The 15,608-nt window shown below is 52.5% G+C and overlaps 5 protein-coding genes across 5 annotated transcripts; 3 read left to right on the top strand and 2 right to left on the bottom strand.

Annotated features, from left to right (window-relative positions):
* Positions 1-1,222: 1,222 nt before the first annotated feature.
* On the top strand, positions 1,223-2,140 carry CGGC5_v009133 (uncharacterized protein; the record flags this gene model as incomplete). Its single annotated transcript, XM_032037482.1, has 1 exon — positions 1,223-2,140. One exon carries the CDS (start codon positions 1,223-1,225, stop codon positions 2,138-2,140), a length of 918 nt encoding a protein of 305 aa, XP_031883512.1.
* Positions 2,141-2,556: 416 nt separating this feature from the next.
* On the bottom strand, positions 2,557-4,201 carry andE-4 (FAD-dependent monooxygenase andE; the record flags this gene model as incomplete). Its single annotated transcript, XM_066152122.1, has 4 exons — positions 2,557-3,054; positions 3,124-3,497; positions 3,581-3,852; positions 3,903-4,201. 4 exons carry the CDS (start codon positions 4,199-4,201, stop codon positions 2,557-2,559), a joined length of 1,443 nt encoding a protein of 480 aa, XP_066008433.1.
* Positions 4,202-5,958: 1,757 nt separating this feature from the next.
* Positions 5,959-7,266, top strand: gly1 (putative low-specificity L-threonine aldolase; the record flags this gene model as incomplete). The annotated part of the gene is made up of 3 exons (XM_032037485.1): positions 5,959-6,093; positions 6,172-6,502; positions 6,563-7,266. 3 exons carry the CDS (start codon positions 5,959-5,961, stop codon positions 7,264-7,266), a joined length of 1,170 nt encoding a protein of 389 aa, XP_031883507.1.
* A 3,538-nt stretch (positions 7,267-10,804) lies between these two features.
* CGGC5_v009130 (uncharacterized protein) lies at positions 10,805-11,725 on the top strand (the record flags this gene model as incomplete). The annotated part of the gene is made up of 4 exons (XM_032037487.2): positions 10,805-10,819; positions 10,882-10,975; positions 11,396-11,444; positions 11,506-11,725. 4 exons carry the CDS (start codon positions 10,805-10,807, stop codon positions 11,723-11,725), a joined length of 378 nt encoding a protein of 125 aa, XP_031883630.2.
* A 950-nt stretch (positions 11,726-12,675) lies between these two features.
* On the bottom strand, positions 12,676-15,098 carry CGGC5_v009129 (LysM domain-containing protein; the record flags this gene model as incomplete). The annotated part of the gene is made up of 2 exons (XM_032037488.1): positions 12,676-13,391; positions 13,463-15,098. The coding sequence occupies 2 exons, from the start codon at positions 15,096-15,098 to the stop codon at positions 12,676-12,678; spliced, it is 2,352 nt and encodes a 783-aa protein (XP_031883631.1).
* Positions 15,099-15,608: the final 510 nt, after the last annotated feature.

Below are 15,608 nucleotides of genomic sequence, written 5' to 3'. Positions count from 1 at the left end.
AAGAGCAACTGGCAATATTCAACGACAAGTACAGTGGTCGGTCCTGACCTTTTTCACTTGCAAGCAGAGGAGCAAAGCTATCGCAAGCGGCAGCCAATCACGATGGCCAACAAGATGCATTCAAAGACAAGTCTTGCATGCGGAGGATACGACTCTTGTTAGACAAACGATGTTGATTTAATGCAATACCACTGAGGTCCATTGATCAAAAGGTGATTGTTCTGCTTGATTGAGGGATTTCCTCCTATACCGGTCCGAGCGGGGTTCTGTCTTGTATTTACCCATCATCACCGGTTCTTGCATATTATTCAATGCATTTCTAGCATCCCTTTATCCAGACACAGTCGTCAATCCAACAACTCTGTGGTGACTGGGCAATTTTTGAAGGGGACAGGCTTCGTCAGGGCTCTTTCGGTGGGGGGTGAGAAGAGGTGGTTACACGAGTATTTAGGAAGCCCAAAAAAGGGGCTGCGGGTGCCATCTCTAGGCACGGAGTGTTATTGTTTCTCATCGAATCACATCATTGACATGTGGATTTAATCCCTTTTTGAAAGTTGCTGTGTCCAATGAAAGCTGTTCTCGTAAACTGGTGTGTGATGAGGTAGCAGTGCCTTAGCAAGGGTTGGTTGTCATTGGGGAGAGGCGGGGGAAACTCATAGATGGAATTGATAAGGCGGGTTTGAATTTGTGTCTCCTCATTGGCCACCATAGGGGACTTTGGTCACTCATCGTGTGCCCTTCCTGGTGAGATTGTGTGTGTGGTAGAGCTGCGACGACGTTTTACCTGGCCCTCAGTGGCACCTTTGGCAACGGGAGCCGCCTTACGTTACGGGAACGAACGTCACAGTCCATTCCAGCATCTTTCCTGCCGACATGGTTCGGCCCCGACAGTAGCTCATCACCTCCAAGATTTGGCAGTAATAGGCACACCATGTAGTGTTCCACGTGTTTTCACCGCCGAAGCCAATCGATACATGGCCATGCCATGTCCGGTCAAAATAAGAATGGGGAAAATGTGCGCTGTTTCGCATAGGAATAATTAGCGTATGACTGATCCACTGCAGTGGGGAGGATTACAACGCTGAGGGTACGAGAACCGCCTCCAGCAATGCACTCACAGGGGATAGATACTACAGTAGCTTGGTCTTTGCTCAATTAAAATTATCGTCCTTCAACGCTAACATCTTCAGGTCGACAGCATCCGACGACAACAACACCCACCATGACCAGCTCCCAGAAGTTGGAAGAGCGGCCGCTGCCGGCTTGGTACTACCGAGTCAATGCACTGTACACTGGCCCCGACTCTGATTTCATCTCTGAGGACTTCGACGAAGATATTTCCGACGTGGAGAGCTTCAAGCATGGATCCACCAACGAAGTAGCGGTGACGGCTGAGTGCGACTGCGACTGTGAGGACGACGACTGCGAGCACCGAGCAGAGGACGAAAATGGCGTATTTGACTCAGACGACAGCACATCAGAACGGTCGTACAGAGGCCCCGACGCAGATCGGTACTACGAGCTAAAAGAGCTACGGGAGGATCGGAAAGAACATCTTCGAAAGCTTGCAAAAGAAAAAGTGGACGAGAAGGACCACGAGAGGCGCAAAGTGGAAGAGGTTCGCACAGCATACGAAACTCTGAAAAAGGCTCAGAAGGAAAGTGAAACCCTGCACATGGGGTCCCTTCATCACAAGACATTCCGACTTTATTGCCCAGAACACGTCGAACATTTCTGGACGGAATTCTCGTCGTTCAAGTACATCGAATTTTACTATCCAGACAGCCATGATGATTTGACACGTGGAAAAAAACCTAGGACCGATACGCGTACTGTCGAGGGTCAAATCTGTCTGGATTCGAAAACAGACTACCAGTTTCACCCTTTCCGTTCACCCACACGCCCAAGCCGAAAGAAGCACGCACTACAATTGTATCAGAACGACCGTCAACTTGTGGTCCAGTTCATCAGCGACGAATATGTTATAGTACGAGTTAGTCGTGATCTAGTCTTTGAGCGCAACTCAAGGCCCATACCTGAATCAGCTCCGAAGACTTTTAAGTTCATGGGTATTCTTCGGACTTTAGAGAAGGCGAAAGCAGAGGCCCGTGAGCGAAGAGAGGGCCGTCGCTGGGTGTGACTTCTTTCGAAATGAGTCACTTTGGGGGCTATTGGATTCAGTATTGGATACTGTTGAACTTGTTGCTCATAGGTTTGTGGGTTGAGTCACCTCCGCGTGTGGTATCTCTACTAGCGCCCTGGTATGGAGAGTGGGATTCTTGCAGCAGACATAATTACATAGATGATGCTCTAGATTAAGCAAATTGACAAGCCGAGCTCTAGACATACATTAGTTCGGGGACGGCTCAGTGAAACACACATATACACTCATACAAGCAAAACTAGCTTGGTTGATGGACTGGCTATTGATAGATCTGATATCAAAGATGGAAGAAGAACAAAATAAGTAGGTAATGAAATCAGCCAAAGTTAAAGAAACATTTTAAGCTTCCAAGATGCCGGGTCATAGGGAGGACGTCCAGTGCAGGAGTCACATCAACGGCTCCTCGCCATCCATGCCAACCGTCCAGTACTCTGGGTGAGGTGCACGACCATGCCAAGCGTGACTACTGCGAGCGTCCCGGTCGTCCAACCGAACCAAGAAGATCCAGCAGAAGCCTGAGGCAGCTCGTCATTATAAGGTTTCGTATGAGGTCTCTCTGGTGCGGGGAGCTTCTCAATACGTGGGCCAGCAAGAGACTGCTTAAGAACCTCCTTGAAAAATAGGTCGTCTCCGAGCCAGGGCAAGACGTAGTGAATGAGAATCCCTGAAAACGGAGGCTGTTGGCAAAGGAATGAGCCATCACGACGACCTTTCTTCATCATGCTCGAGGCTCGTTCGTATCGAATAGCGCATACTTCACCGAGCGCCTTTTCGATGAACTCGAGTTGCAGCTCTGGAGAGGATGGAATCTCGGTGCGGGTGAGGGCGTTAACAAGGTTCGCTGCGGCTTCAATCGCGCCATTTCCTCCTTGGGCAGCAATCGGATGGACCTGGAAGACGTTGTCAGCGCGTGTTTCCACGACAAAGTATATGTGGTCATGGTGGATGGGTCGCAGTACCTTGGTTGCCGCATCTCCGATGATCAAAATTCGCTGAAAATGCCACCTCCTGAAGACGTGCTCTTCTAATGGGACCAATGTAGACTTGATGCGGTTGTCATAGAGATCCCCGAAAGTCATGTCTTCTGTGATGTGATCGTCTCGATATTGAGTCGCGAGGAGCAGCTCGTCGTCCTTAGAAAACTTCGGGATGTCTTTCCCATGCTTGGTCCCATCTAATTCATGAAACAGGAACCAATAAACTCGGCCGCCCGGTGCGGATATGACCAGGTACAGATGTCCTCGGAAGAAGGAGGACTGTTGAGTGGCCCCAAGTGGGAAGTTTGCTGGTTGTTTGGAGATTCCAAAGATGCACTTCATGCTTGATTGTACGACTGTGCGGACTTGTTAGTAATGGATATCTCTCTTCGCAAGACCTGAATTAGTGGCAATGCTGTTGAAGTCTTTCTGTACTCACTTGATCTCTCTTCTGGAGGAAAGGCGGTTGGATCAGAGACACTGGCTATCCGCCACATCTCTTGCCGTACCTTGCTGTGAACTCCGTCGCCGCCGACCAAGATGTCGCCAGCATATGTCGATCCATCTTCCGTTTTCACCACAACTCCAGTAGAGCTGGTTTCCACATGAACGACGCGCTTATTGGTGAGGACTTTGTCCTTCTGCTTCAAGTTGTCATACAGAATCTGCAGCAGCATTTGTCTGTCCACCCACAAGGATGCGTATCCGGCACTTCGTCTGTCAGTATCTTAAGCATCCACGACTGAAAGGAATTGACCAACTGTTTCTCCATCCTTTCAGAGATGGTTGGGCCGGGGTTTGAGGAAATGGGCTTCCCCTTAGCATCGCGAAAGACCACTCTGTGGTAGTAGTTTCCAGCAGCCTCTCGGAGTCGCTCGTAGCAGCCCAATTGGTCCAGAATGCGCAGGCCGTTGGGAAGCAAGCCGATGCTGGCTCCGATTTGGGGAGCAATCTGCGAATATGCTTCGAGAATCGTGTAGTCGATGTCGAACTTCTCAAGCATGTTGGCAAGAGAAAGGCCGGCGACACTGCCGCCTACGATGATGATTTTGATACCCATGGCGTTTGTGTTGTACGATGAAGCATGAAATAACTAGCGATGATGGAATACCAACAAGACTAGCAGAAATTGCAGATATAGATTTTCTGTGGCCCTTGTCACTGGTCTGGGACTGTCTCACCCGTGTTCAATGCCGCACGCAGATCGCAGTCTTCGGATCTTGGCAAGTTCCGCGCCGCCGGCATCGCGGTGTCACGGCATCAGGACCTTGCATCCCGCGATACCCACCGGCCGCAGTGCTTGGCATGTAACAGCTCGTATCGCCAGTTTTTCAAAGAAAAACAGGGCGTGTCATCGTCTCCTGAACTAAGTGTCCCCACAGTGGAATTATGGGATGTCGTGATAATAAGGACAAAGGGAGGGCCCGAATCTCCGATCTTCGGGACGAAGCGATAGCGACCGATGCATCAGTGCACCTCCGTGGTCATCCAACTCTGCACCAGTGGATGGCATTTACACCGTTTGCCCACTGTGTTGCCCCAGGTTTCTGGAGTCTCCAACTACTTTACATTAGTGGTTCCCTCCAAGACTGTTCCGCAGGCACTTGAAACCTCCCAAGTCCGTTTAAGGGTCGTTGTCGAGCTTCTTGAGCCTAAAGTCGGTTTCGTGCGACGTAAAGATTTCCCTAATAGACCGCATACTGCCGCACTCTCTCACAGCATGACACTTCTTCGCGTACTCGTTCTCATCAGTGCCTAATATGACGAAGCCTGTCGCATGGCAATGCTCCAGAATCAACCTAGTCATTGATGCGGTCTTTTTGAACAGACTCAAATTTGGCACAATGCAAAAGTCAGAACCACTGCCGAATTCAGTCAGACCATTACCTGCGACGATTTGATATGAGGCAATCCACATGATTGTGAATATCGGAGTGATGGGCCCACAACTTTCGCCGTCTACGGGCGCCGCCGTCGGGCCCCAAATCCGGAAACCCACTGTCTCTCCGCTGCCTCGGCGACCCGCTGCTTCCGTGGCCTCATGTTGGCTGTCTGTCTACGGCTGTATGTAAATCAAAGCCAATCAGCCACGCACGATAAAGTCTCCGACCGGCTCCTAGGGAAACTGTAGTTTGTGTAACAGGCTGACTCTGACGATGGTTCTAGCGGCTGAGAAAGGGGGGAAGTGATGTAACAGGCTAGGTCTGTCACATGGGATGCTCTCGGCTATGTTCGGCACTGAGTAAGACATCAAGGGATAGGATATCAAGGGATAGGATATCAGGGTCGAAGATAAAAGGGCATGTAGATGTAGCTGAGATGAACAAGAAACCTTCCTTCCTCATCTGAGGATTCTCATCTGAGGATTCTCATTTGAGAAAGGAAGTACGAGTTGCAACATTGCTCCTACCAACCCTTTGCAGTTTGCCTCGGGCAACTTCTCTCAATGGAATCCGCTGTTACTGGTAGATTCACAATTGTATGCATGAGAAACGCGGGGTAGGTGGAGATGTTCGTCGCAACGTGTATTCTCCGTGGGGAACCCTAGCAGCACCAGATATCAAACTCGAGAATTTCTGAGCAGCGTCGATGCTGCACTCGGAGCAACAACCTTAACGTTCGGGATCATCGAATGCCTCAGTACTGAACTTAATAGTGTCAGATTTGAGGAAAAGGCTCTGCTGCACTCTTCCAGATACTCAAAGTTGTCTAAGACTACCTAGCCATTGGATCGATCAGGACAGAGGCGCCTTAAACCACAATTCATTTTTTATGCAATCAACACTAAGCTCCTGTCTCCCGTATCAACCAGCAAACATGCCTTCTACCAAGAATGACGAGCTCATGGAATTCACCCCTACTCTAATCGCTAAGTGGGAGGCGGCAGCTGATAAAGCATCAAGAGACTTCCGCTCTGATGTCGTCACGGTTCCAACGCCAGACATGATGCAGGTATGGCAGATCTTTCGAATCTCCAGCGCCTGCATAGAACTTTATGGAATTGTGCCACTGACCTAGGGTACATCAAAGGCTATCCTCGAGGCCACGGTGAACGATGATATCTACGATGTTGACGGTGACCCATCCGTCAAGGCTCTTGAGGCCAGACTGGTGGAGTTGACTGGCAAGGAAGCCGCCCTGTGGGCAATCTCTGGCACTCAAGGCAACCAGATCTGCCTCCGCACCCATCTTACCCAGCCGCCTCATACCGTTCTTCTAGACTATCGTGCCCACGTCCATTGCTGGGAGTCTGGCGCCCTGCCAGTCATGTCTCAGGCGTCTGCCACCACGGTTCATCCCAAGAATGGAGTCCACTTGACTTTCGACGATGTCAAAGCGAACATGATTGCGGATGGAAACAGTGAGCTTCGTTCGGATCCTCGAAATCAAGATTAGCGTGTCTAACATTTGGCGTCCTTAGTCCATTTCCCCCCAACGCGTGTGGTGTCCCTGGAAAACACCCTCAGTGGTACAATTCTTCCCCTCAAAGAGGCCCAGGCCATCTCAGAATACGTGCGGTCCTTTCCTGTACCAGGGGGACAGAAGCCAGTGGCAATGCATCTCGACGCCGCTCGTTTGTTTGATGGCGTCATCGGCGAAGGCGTCGACCTCAAGGCGTACGCAGCTTGCTTCGATAGCTTGTCCATCTGCCTGGCAAAGGGTATTGGTGCACCCATGGGAAGCGTTATCCTCGGAAGCAAGCAGTTCATTGAGCGTGCCAAATGGTTCCGCAAGATGTTTGGGGGTGGCACGAGGCAACCAGGAATGATGGCCGCGGCCGCGCTAGAAGCATTGAACTACACCCTTCCACGCATGGGCAAGGTTCATGCATTGACAAAGGCAACTGCGGCCAAGATCGAAGAATTGGGATACAAGCTCGCGCTCCCAGTCCAGACAAACATGATCGTTCTTGATCTGGCCGCCGTTGATATTCCGGCTGCTGCGTTTGTGGACTACTGCGTCAAACATCAATTGGCAGTCTTCCCCAACGGGAGGGTTATCTTTCATCACCAGACGACCTCAGAAGCAGCAGATACACTGGTTACTGCGTTGAAGTACCTGATTGAGGACAAGGATGCTGGTGTCAGTCTAAGGAACATGGAGGTTCACGGGGGATATTCTTGATTTTGGATGGTAGCTCAAAATTACATACTCGAGTTCTGGCTCAAAACAGTTTCACAGACCAATGCACCACTTTATGAGCGATCAGTCAGAAGCCGCTTTTTTAAAACCTCGCCTACCATAATTTAGTAGTGAAATAACAACGTAGTCAAATGTGCAGGATGGACGGCTTCTGCTGCTAATCAGAACATTTCGTCTCTGATATGTGATACGTAAAAACCACAATCCTGGATCAGAACTTCGCAACGAATTCACATTGGTGTGTCGTTTGAGCTGAGAGACACAATACAGGTATACTGGAGGGCTGTGCTGGCACTGCTGGTCACTAAACTCCCATTGGAGTTCCACCGATCCTCACTCCCGGCAGTGACATAAGATCTACACAGAACACAGACCAGTGAGGCGATCTATTGCTGAGAGCAGGGGATGTGAGAGAGGCTTGTGTGGACAATCCTTTAGGCGTGTGCCGACATCGCATGTAAATTACACGACGACGGTATGCTGAATATACCGTTGATCATACGGACAGTCTGTTGGATTCGAGGCGTTGCTAATCATCAAGGCGATATGAAAGTCCGCTTGATGTACCGCTAATAGCGCCGTCTGTCGGGTTTCCTTCCTGTCACCCAATCCTTCCCCGTCAGATCCACTACTGATGGGAGCCTTTACACTGATATTACACGAAACATTCCTAATCATCTAGCTAGTCCCTACCTTAGCTTCGGCAGCTATTTCAATTTGCAGGTTTGTAAACGAGTCTCGTCGGTCACTCAGCGTCGTCAAGGATCCTTCTCTTCAACCTTTGCCCCGAATGCCTGAATCGCAGCGTCCGCTCTCGATATGCTCTAACTTTTGGCGGACAGGACGTTTTCGTTTTGATAGGAGACTCGATGCACGTTGCCGTCAGAACAGGCCTCTCTTTCGAACATGATTTGCCGGCGGTGTGCCAAAGCCATCTGCGATTCTATTCCAGAACGTTTTTGGTTTGTCTTTGGAGGATTTATGATGTGGAATCCAAGTAAATGTGCGCGGGGGGTTGGATAGGCAAATAAATACCCGCAATACGTTGAAAGTGCCGATTCAGCGCTCATACTGCCTGGATACTGCCTGGGTACAACACTTACGGCCGTGAACGCCTGCGTTCGAAGCACATGAGGCGTCGCCAGGCAAACTGGCGACTGTTGTAGGGATTTCGGTGTGAAGGATTAGAAAAGTCGTAAAATTCCACATTATTCTACGAAGCCCTCCTTGCTGGTGTTCGCCTTTCCGGTCCGCACTCCACTCCCAAGCAGGGTAGCAACGGCTTCAGGCCTTTCGACAGTGACAATGCCGAATACCTTGCTTTACATGTAGTGAATGACCTTTGTCCAACATTACCGTGCTGCAAGGAATGATTCGATATACTGAGATGTTTCTGATGCTCCTCCACTGGCATCAACAGGTCTGGACTCCCAACCCCGTTGAATTTGTTTCCTCTCTTGGACATTGTGTGTTATCAAGTGCAAGACACTGGTAGTCATTGCAATCACTTTTGCAGACTATCTGGGCAAGAAGTTTCGGCGCCTACCTATGCTGTAACTCACACTCGACAGCAAGAAGTCCTCGCTCATTAGACAGAAACGTCAAAATCCGTGTTTGATTTTGTTGAGGAGATGCACACGTCTGACTAGGTCCTTGAGTGGCATGTTTCCAATAAGCGTGTCCATAATGTGGTAAAAGGTTGTGAAGCATGTCTCACGCGACATTCAACAGGCAGCGAAAAGGCCGAAGAATCGGCCTACGTTATGAGGCTGTCTCGGCAGACGACTTCGCCGTCGACAACTCTGCACGGTCACCGCCATGGAAATTCAAACACAAAGATAGTTCTAGTCAATCCAATGTTTCCGTCATGAGAATAAGAATCTTTCCAAAATGAGGCTAGGCGGTCTCACTGGTTTTGCTCTTTGAAGGCATAGCCTGATGCACCAGCTGCAATGGACTATCGCCGGCGGCCTACCTTGATATATTGCGTCCTCGCCGACGGCCATAAGGGCTTCTTTATCGAACCAATCGATCTCTGGATTGGGTTACACGAAGTGGCCGACGGCGGCCGGCGGCCAATTCTCTGCCATGATGATAGGTTGGCAGTGCATATCTCGGGCGGTGCCTGATGCCGGCGCAGACTATGGTGTGGCGTGAGTGGCCGATATTCAGTCTCGTGCGTGGAGTGTACCAATCAAATCTCTCAGGAGTAGCACCTCGCAGAAGTGGGCCCTCCACGACAGGATCTTACCAGGAGAGTGCCCACGTAGGGGCTTTGGCATCAACTCGTCCATAATATCCATGACAAAAACATATATTAATGCCTTGGGGGGACTCACCCATAAGAGGAGTGCTTAAAAGCCCTGGGATCTCATTAAATGCAGCATCTGTTGTATGGTATGTTTCTGTTTCGCAATCGTGCTGCTCATCATCTACGGCTTCTACAAAGCAAGGCATTCCATCGTACCGATGTTCGCCCGCAGACGTTGAACACTGTTCTTCTACCAATTCACCCTCCCTTGCCGGTTCGCTCATCCCAGGCAATTTTCAGAGTGAATACCCTGAGGTTCATTGCTCAAGACTAATGTATCCGAAAATTCAACTGTACTAAGGCCTGATACATTGACTATTCGCAGCGCGTTCATTCAAGAAGGAGCCACCAGTTACACTTCGGCTTCAAACACTTCGGAGACCCGAGCCACAGGAACAGATGTATGCGCCTGGGCCACTTTGACGAGTCGACTGGACAAGGGCCGAACTCTTCCTCGGTCATGAGCGATGTTGGCCTGAAAAGACAAGACTTCTTTGTCATACCACAGGCGAACCATCCCTCCGACACTGAAGCCCATCCAAACGCCTGTCAGAATATCTCAAACTCAGGCAACCAGCCTCAGGCAGAGTCGGGCGTAAGGCGGCACTGAGTTGGTGTCGTCACCCCGCGTTTCGGTGTGGCTGAAGCCCAATCGTGTTGCAACACGAAGCCATCCCACACCAACTGCGCCAGCTAGCAGCAAGGTCTGCTGTCATAGTGGGTGCAGGCTTATCTTTTCATCTGTTTTTCTATTTTGCCATGAAACTCCTTTTTGCACTTCGCCGTCGTTGTCACCGCCCAAAAAAGGGTGGCCAATGGCACTCCTTGATGGACGGCATTCTCAGCCAGAGACCGGGATTCCCATTACGGATCTAGGAGCACGTGGTCCCCGAAAAGAGAATATCTCGGGATGCGGGGTGGAAGTGTCCAGGCCGGATGCTGATATCAGGAACACCAGTTTAACAGAGCCTCGTCACGCATCCTGTTCACAGTTGAACAGCCCAAATCACATGGTCTAGAAGAGTATTGGAACAACACTTGCGGACCTTTACTATGGGATACAGTTCAACTCTTCGGTGGTCTATGGATCAACCAATCGCTGTTCATTACTTGGCCCTTCAACGGCGCTGATGTCTATCTTCAAAGATGAAGAGGAGCCTGCTATAGTTATTTCAACCCACCTTCAAGGCCATCAACTACCCAGACGGCATGCTATCTTTCACAGTAATTGGTTCCGTTTCCTCGTTTGGGTCTTTTGCGGCTGATCTTTCGCTTATGCAATAAAGGTAGAACAGATCGACTACAACTACTGCCAAGCTTCTCGTCTTATCAATTCGGCACGAAGCCACGAGCGGATATCGATTTCTGTCAACCACTCAGGTAAAGCGCTCAACGCCTATCGCACCAATGCCATCTCCGTTGTGCTCTCGGTTATTCCACACACCACGTCGTCGACATGCCGGCATTATTGCACATCAAAATTCGTGCGTTCGAGCATGCAGTGGGGCTCGTCTGGCCATTTGAATGCCAACATTCGCTACTGTCGACGGGCGTACCGTGCTCGGCGTGCCGCTCTCGGTGACTTCGGTATTGAGAGCCTGATTCAAATTGCATTGGGATAAGGACAGGTGGATTTAAAGTGAAGGTTTATGCTGGAAATCATCGACGTATAAAAGCTGGCCAGGAGGGATGAAGGCTTTTGAAATATGGCTCCTGTCGGCAAAGAACCATCTTGGTGTTCTTTTTCAGATTCCAAAGCTGTCTCCAGAAGCGGGCTGCGCAAGGTATGACGAGGAACAGAAACGATGCTATCAAACGCGATGGATTCGACCAGTTCAGCATACAATGGGTACTCCGTTCCTTTCCCAAAGGTGCAGGTACGGAATCAATTGGCTAACTCTTTGCTCCAGCAATACACCAGCGAAGGCCGTTCACAAATTCTCTTTCTCGGAGTCGAAAGACGTGCTTGCGGAGCGAAGATCATCTATGTACACCAAGGAACAGTCTGCCAGCAGCTTTTACTACATGTCGCGCCAAAGTACCGACGTCGAGGCTTCGAAAGCCCAACATAAGAAAAGAATCGAGGGGGAATTAGAAAACTTCCACAGGAAGTACGGTCGTCTTTCCTAGTTAAATGCTGGCAAGATTCGGGATTCGGTGAATTCTTGGAACATGGTGTGGAAATATTATGAAGAGATCTGTAGGATCAACGCGTTAGGTAGGGCGGTATAGAACAAGTATTGATGATCTGTCTGGATCATCTTTCCTGTGACTGTCAGCAAACACCGCAATGTTTTCATGAATCCTCAAAGCATCTGGATACAACGATCCAGAGCAGCTGGTTATGGGATGAGACGTTCAATTAAACCTCTTCTCACTCTCAAATGACCCTGTACGCTAAGCCTGGAGTTAGTGATGCAACACTTGGCAGCATCAGTATCTCTTGGATCACACATTGGAGCTTGGAAGGAAATGTTGGTATTAGTATTTACACTCTGAAGCGTCCCCAACAGGTATATATTGATCTAAAATGGCCCTTTAAGCGACATCTCTTGACGGCTTCTAGTCGACTTGGCGGTCTGACCCCTGACATTCGGGTTGGGGTAGTGAGAGAAGAAGATATTGACTCGGCGTTATAGTTGCAGTAGCAGCAGGGAGGCGAAAGATTTGGACTAGGCCGTTATTGCAATGGACAGAGAGTCAAGCCAACGTAAGTCAAAGAAACGAAATATGTTTTTCAATGATGACATGAGTACTTTGCAGTATAGCAGTAAGCTACAGACGAGCCGTACCGGCCCCGCACCGACGCTACACAGGAAACTCCAGCACGAGATCAAGGATTAGAACATCACTGGGAGAATGGAGTGGTGGACGGGAACAAATTATAGCGGGCTTTGTTAGAGTAATCTGCCCCAGAGATGGACATCAGGCCGAAAAGTCTCAAAGAATTGCCGCTGTGTGACTCACGAGCGTGACAGGATGTGATTGCGGTCAATAGCATTCTCCCACGAACACCGAGCCCTCCCCCCCGATATTTAGCAATCCAATCTCACAAACGCCCTGGGAACAGACGAGAACGCCTAAACACCAACGCAGACGGCATAATCAGGCCACAAGTTCTGGCAATCAGACCCAAGCGCCGGGTTCCACTCGACGAAAGTCGCGTAGTCAGGAATGCCGTACTCCTGCTGAATGCCCCAGCACCCCTCCCCGGACTTGACGAGGTGGTACTTCTTGCAGCTGGGCGTGATCCCCTCCTGCGTGGGCCCAGGCGGCTCGACCGGCTCCGCCCCGCCGCCAGGAGATGCGGGGCCCTGGACGCAGTAGGCGTACGTGGGCCACAATCCCGAGCAGTCCCCGTTGAGGGCGGGATTCCACTCGTAAAAGTCGGCGAGGTCGATGCCGTTGGCGTCGGCGATGGCCCAGCACCCGTCCCCGGACGCGGCGACGTAGTACTTCCGGCACCCCTCGACGATCCCGGGCTGCGTCGGGCCGGGGGGGTCGACGGGCTCGGTGGGCGGCGTGCCCGAGCCAGCCGTGTCCCTGACGCAGACGCCGCGCTCCGCGTCTTCGGCGAGGTCGGCGTAGAGACCCGCGTCGCAGTCGGATTCCTCGCCGATCCACGTGTTCCATCTCACCAGGTCGCTCACGGTGATGTTCATGTCCTCGGCAATGTCCGCGCACAGGAACTTGCCGGCGTTGAAGCCGCTGATCTTGGTGAAGCAGGCGCAGCCCTCGACGGTGCCGGGCTCCGGGGTCTCGACGTCGAGGCAACTGCCGTCCGAAGTGTCAGGGGCTGTCGTGTTTCTTATGTTAGCATACGCTTCGCAAAAGGGGGCAATCCGTTGCTCTCAGGAATAGTCTCACCAGTCGTATTGCCGTACGCTCCGCAGTATCGGAGGTCGGGCTGCAAAACACACGGATCCACGTTTCTCAAGCTCGGGTTCCACTCGATAAAATCCTCCATCGTGATCCTCTGCGCCGCGACAACGTAGTCGCAGGCGTTGATGTTCTTGGTCAGCTGGGGCACGTCGGGCTGCTGGCTCTGGTCCTTCTGCAAGGGGACCTCGACGTGCTCGACGAATTCGCGACACCCGCCCGCCTCGTCGCGAGAGCCGGAGGCGAGAGGGTGCTCGACGACGGGCGTCTCGCTGGGCGCCACGGTCTCGATGGCCGGCTGCGTGGTGGTGACGTAGTCGGGCGGCGTGAGGGTGTAGGGCGGGGAGGTGGAATAGGGGTAGGAGGGGTAGGTGTTGATGTCGCCGACGGGCTGGACGCAGTAGGATGTGTTGAGCCACAGGTTCCCGCAGCCGGGGTCGTCGACCGACGGGTTGAGGAAGAAGAAGTCGCGGAGCTCGACCGAGTTCTTGATCGAGATCATCTGGCAGTAGTCGCCCGTGCGGATCTCGTACCACGCCGCGCACCGCTCGTTGGACTCGGCCTTGGCGTTGGAGGGCCTCGGGACTGGCGTGGCAGGCGGCTGCGTCGTGGTCGGCGGGCTGGAGGGGACGGCGGTGGCGTCGGCCAGGGTCCTCCCCGGGGGACTGACGCAGATCAAGTGCCCGACCATGTCATCGAGGTTGGTGCAGAGGGGACTGATGTTGGGGTTCCAGGTCAGGAGGTGCTGGGCCTGGAGACCGGGGACGGCCTCGAGGATGTCCTCGCAGCTGTCGTCCCACTTGACGCGGTACTGGGCGCACGCCTCGGGGAGGCAGAGCTGGGTGCCCGGGACGAGGTTCCTGCAGCCGGGACCGGTGACGCCGGCCCTGATGACTGCGTTGGTCGACACCTTGCGCGCCGTGGCGATGGAGTCGCACGTGTCGCCCGGCTGGACGGTGTAGGGCGAGGCGCACGCCGGGCCGTCCGTGGACGTCGGCGCGGGCTTGGTGGTGACGGCGTACGCGGTAGGCGTGGTGAAGTCATAGCCGGCGGCGCCGCAGCTGGCCGTGCGGGACTTGAAGTCGGCTGCGAACTCTGCATCGAAGCCAAAGGGTGAGCCGAGGAGGACCTTGGCGGTGCCGAGGGAGCAGCCGGAGCAAGGACCGGCGGCGGTGCCGTTGGCCAGGTTATCGAGGTACACCTCGTCGCAGTATACGCCCGTGTTCCCATCCTGGGCGCAGGATAGATCATAGGCGTGGATCATGCGGTCGACCATGTAGGTCGCGGGATACACGACCCGGTCAAACTCGACGACGTCGGTCTCGGCACCACAGCCCGAGGCGATGGTCCGGCGGGCGGCAGCCAGGGACGACTGGCAGTCCGGTGTGCAGAGGGCCTCCAGCATTTGGGGCTCGAGGCGGGGGACGGCGGCGGCATGGGTGGCCAGGAAGCCGGGACAGGTCTGGACCGTCGTGTTGAGAGCTTGGTAGCAGCTCTCGCTGAGCCCGGGGTAGTGGGCGTAGCCCAGCTTCACGTCGGTGAACTGTTGGGCGTCGACAAAGCCCATGAGGGCAAGCAAGTGAATCGCAAGGGGCAGAGCCCATGAGCGAAGGGACAGGTCCATCGTGGAGAAAGGGGAAAACGAGCGACGGAGACAGCAAAGAGTCAAAAGAGCGTAGAGATGGGCTGTATAACGAGCATGAGACCCTGAAGGTGCGAGGGTTCTCGACGAGAGATTTCTGGGTTCGGGCGACGCCGCCATAAAGAGGGAAGTGAGATGGTCCAGGAAACAAACCATGATGCCTACTGCCATCAAAAGCCCATTCCAGTCCAGCTCGGAACATGACATGTCCGCCCACATCCCTTCGTCACCTGCCGACCTTTCACTCATCCCATAGTATGCCCCCCATTCTCATTATCACGAGGTCTCGAAAGGGACTGATCTAGGCTTGAACGTGATCATAACCCATATCAATAGCTTATCTTGGCAAGCTTTCATGGGTTGCAACTCGGTGCAACGCTGACAAGCAACGCTGACCGGGCCGTCATGGTCACATCCGGGATGGACCTCTGTCTTGCCTTGCCCCTGCATCCCGCAGCTCTCGGGCTGGCCCTATTGACTCTAACTTTAACT

This window comes from Colletotrichum fructicola (genome assembly GCF_000319635.2).
Source record: "Colletotrichum fructicola Nara gc5 chromosome Unknown KSG_Nara_v1_contig05, whole genome shotgun sequence".
Taxonomy (NCBI): Eukaryota; Fungi; Ascomycota; class Sordariomycetes; order Glomerellales; family Glomerellaceae; genus Colletotrichum; species Colletotrichum fructicola.
This window is presented reverse-complemented; position numbering and strand designations above follow the sequence as displayed.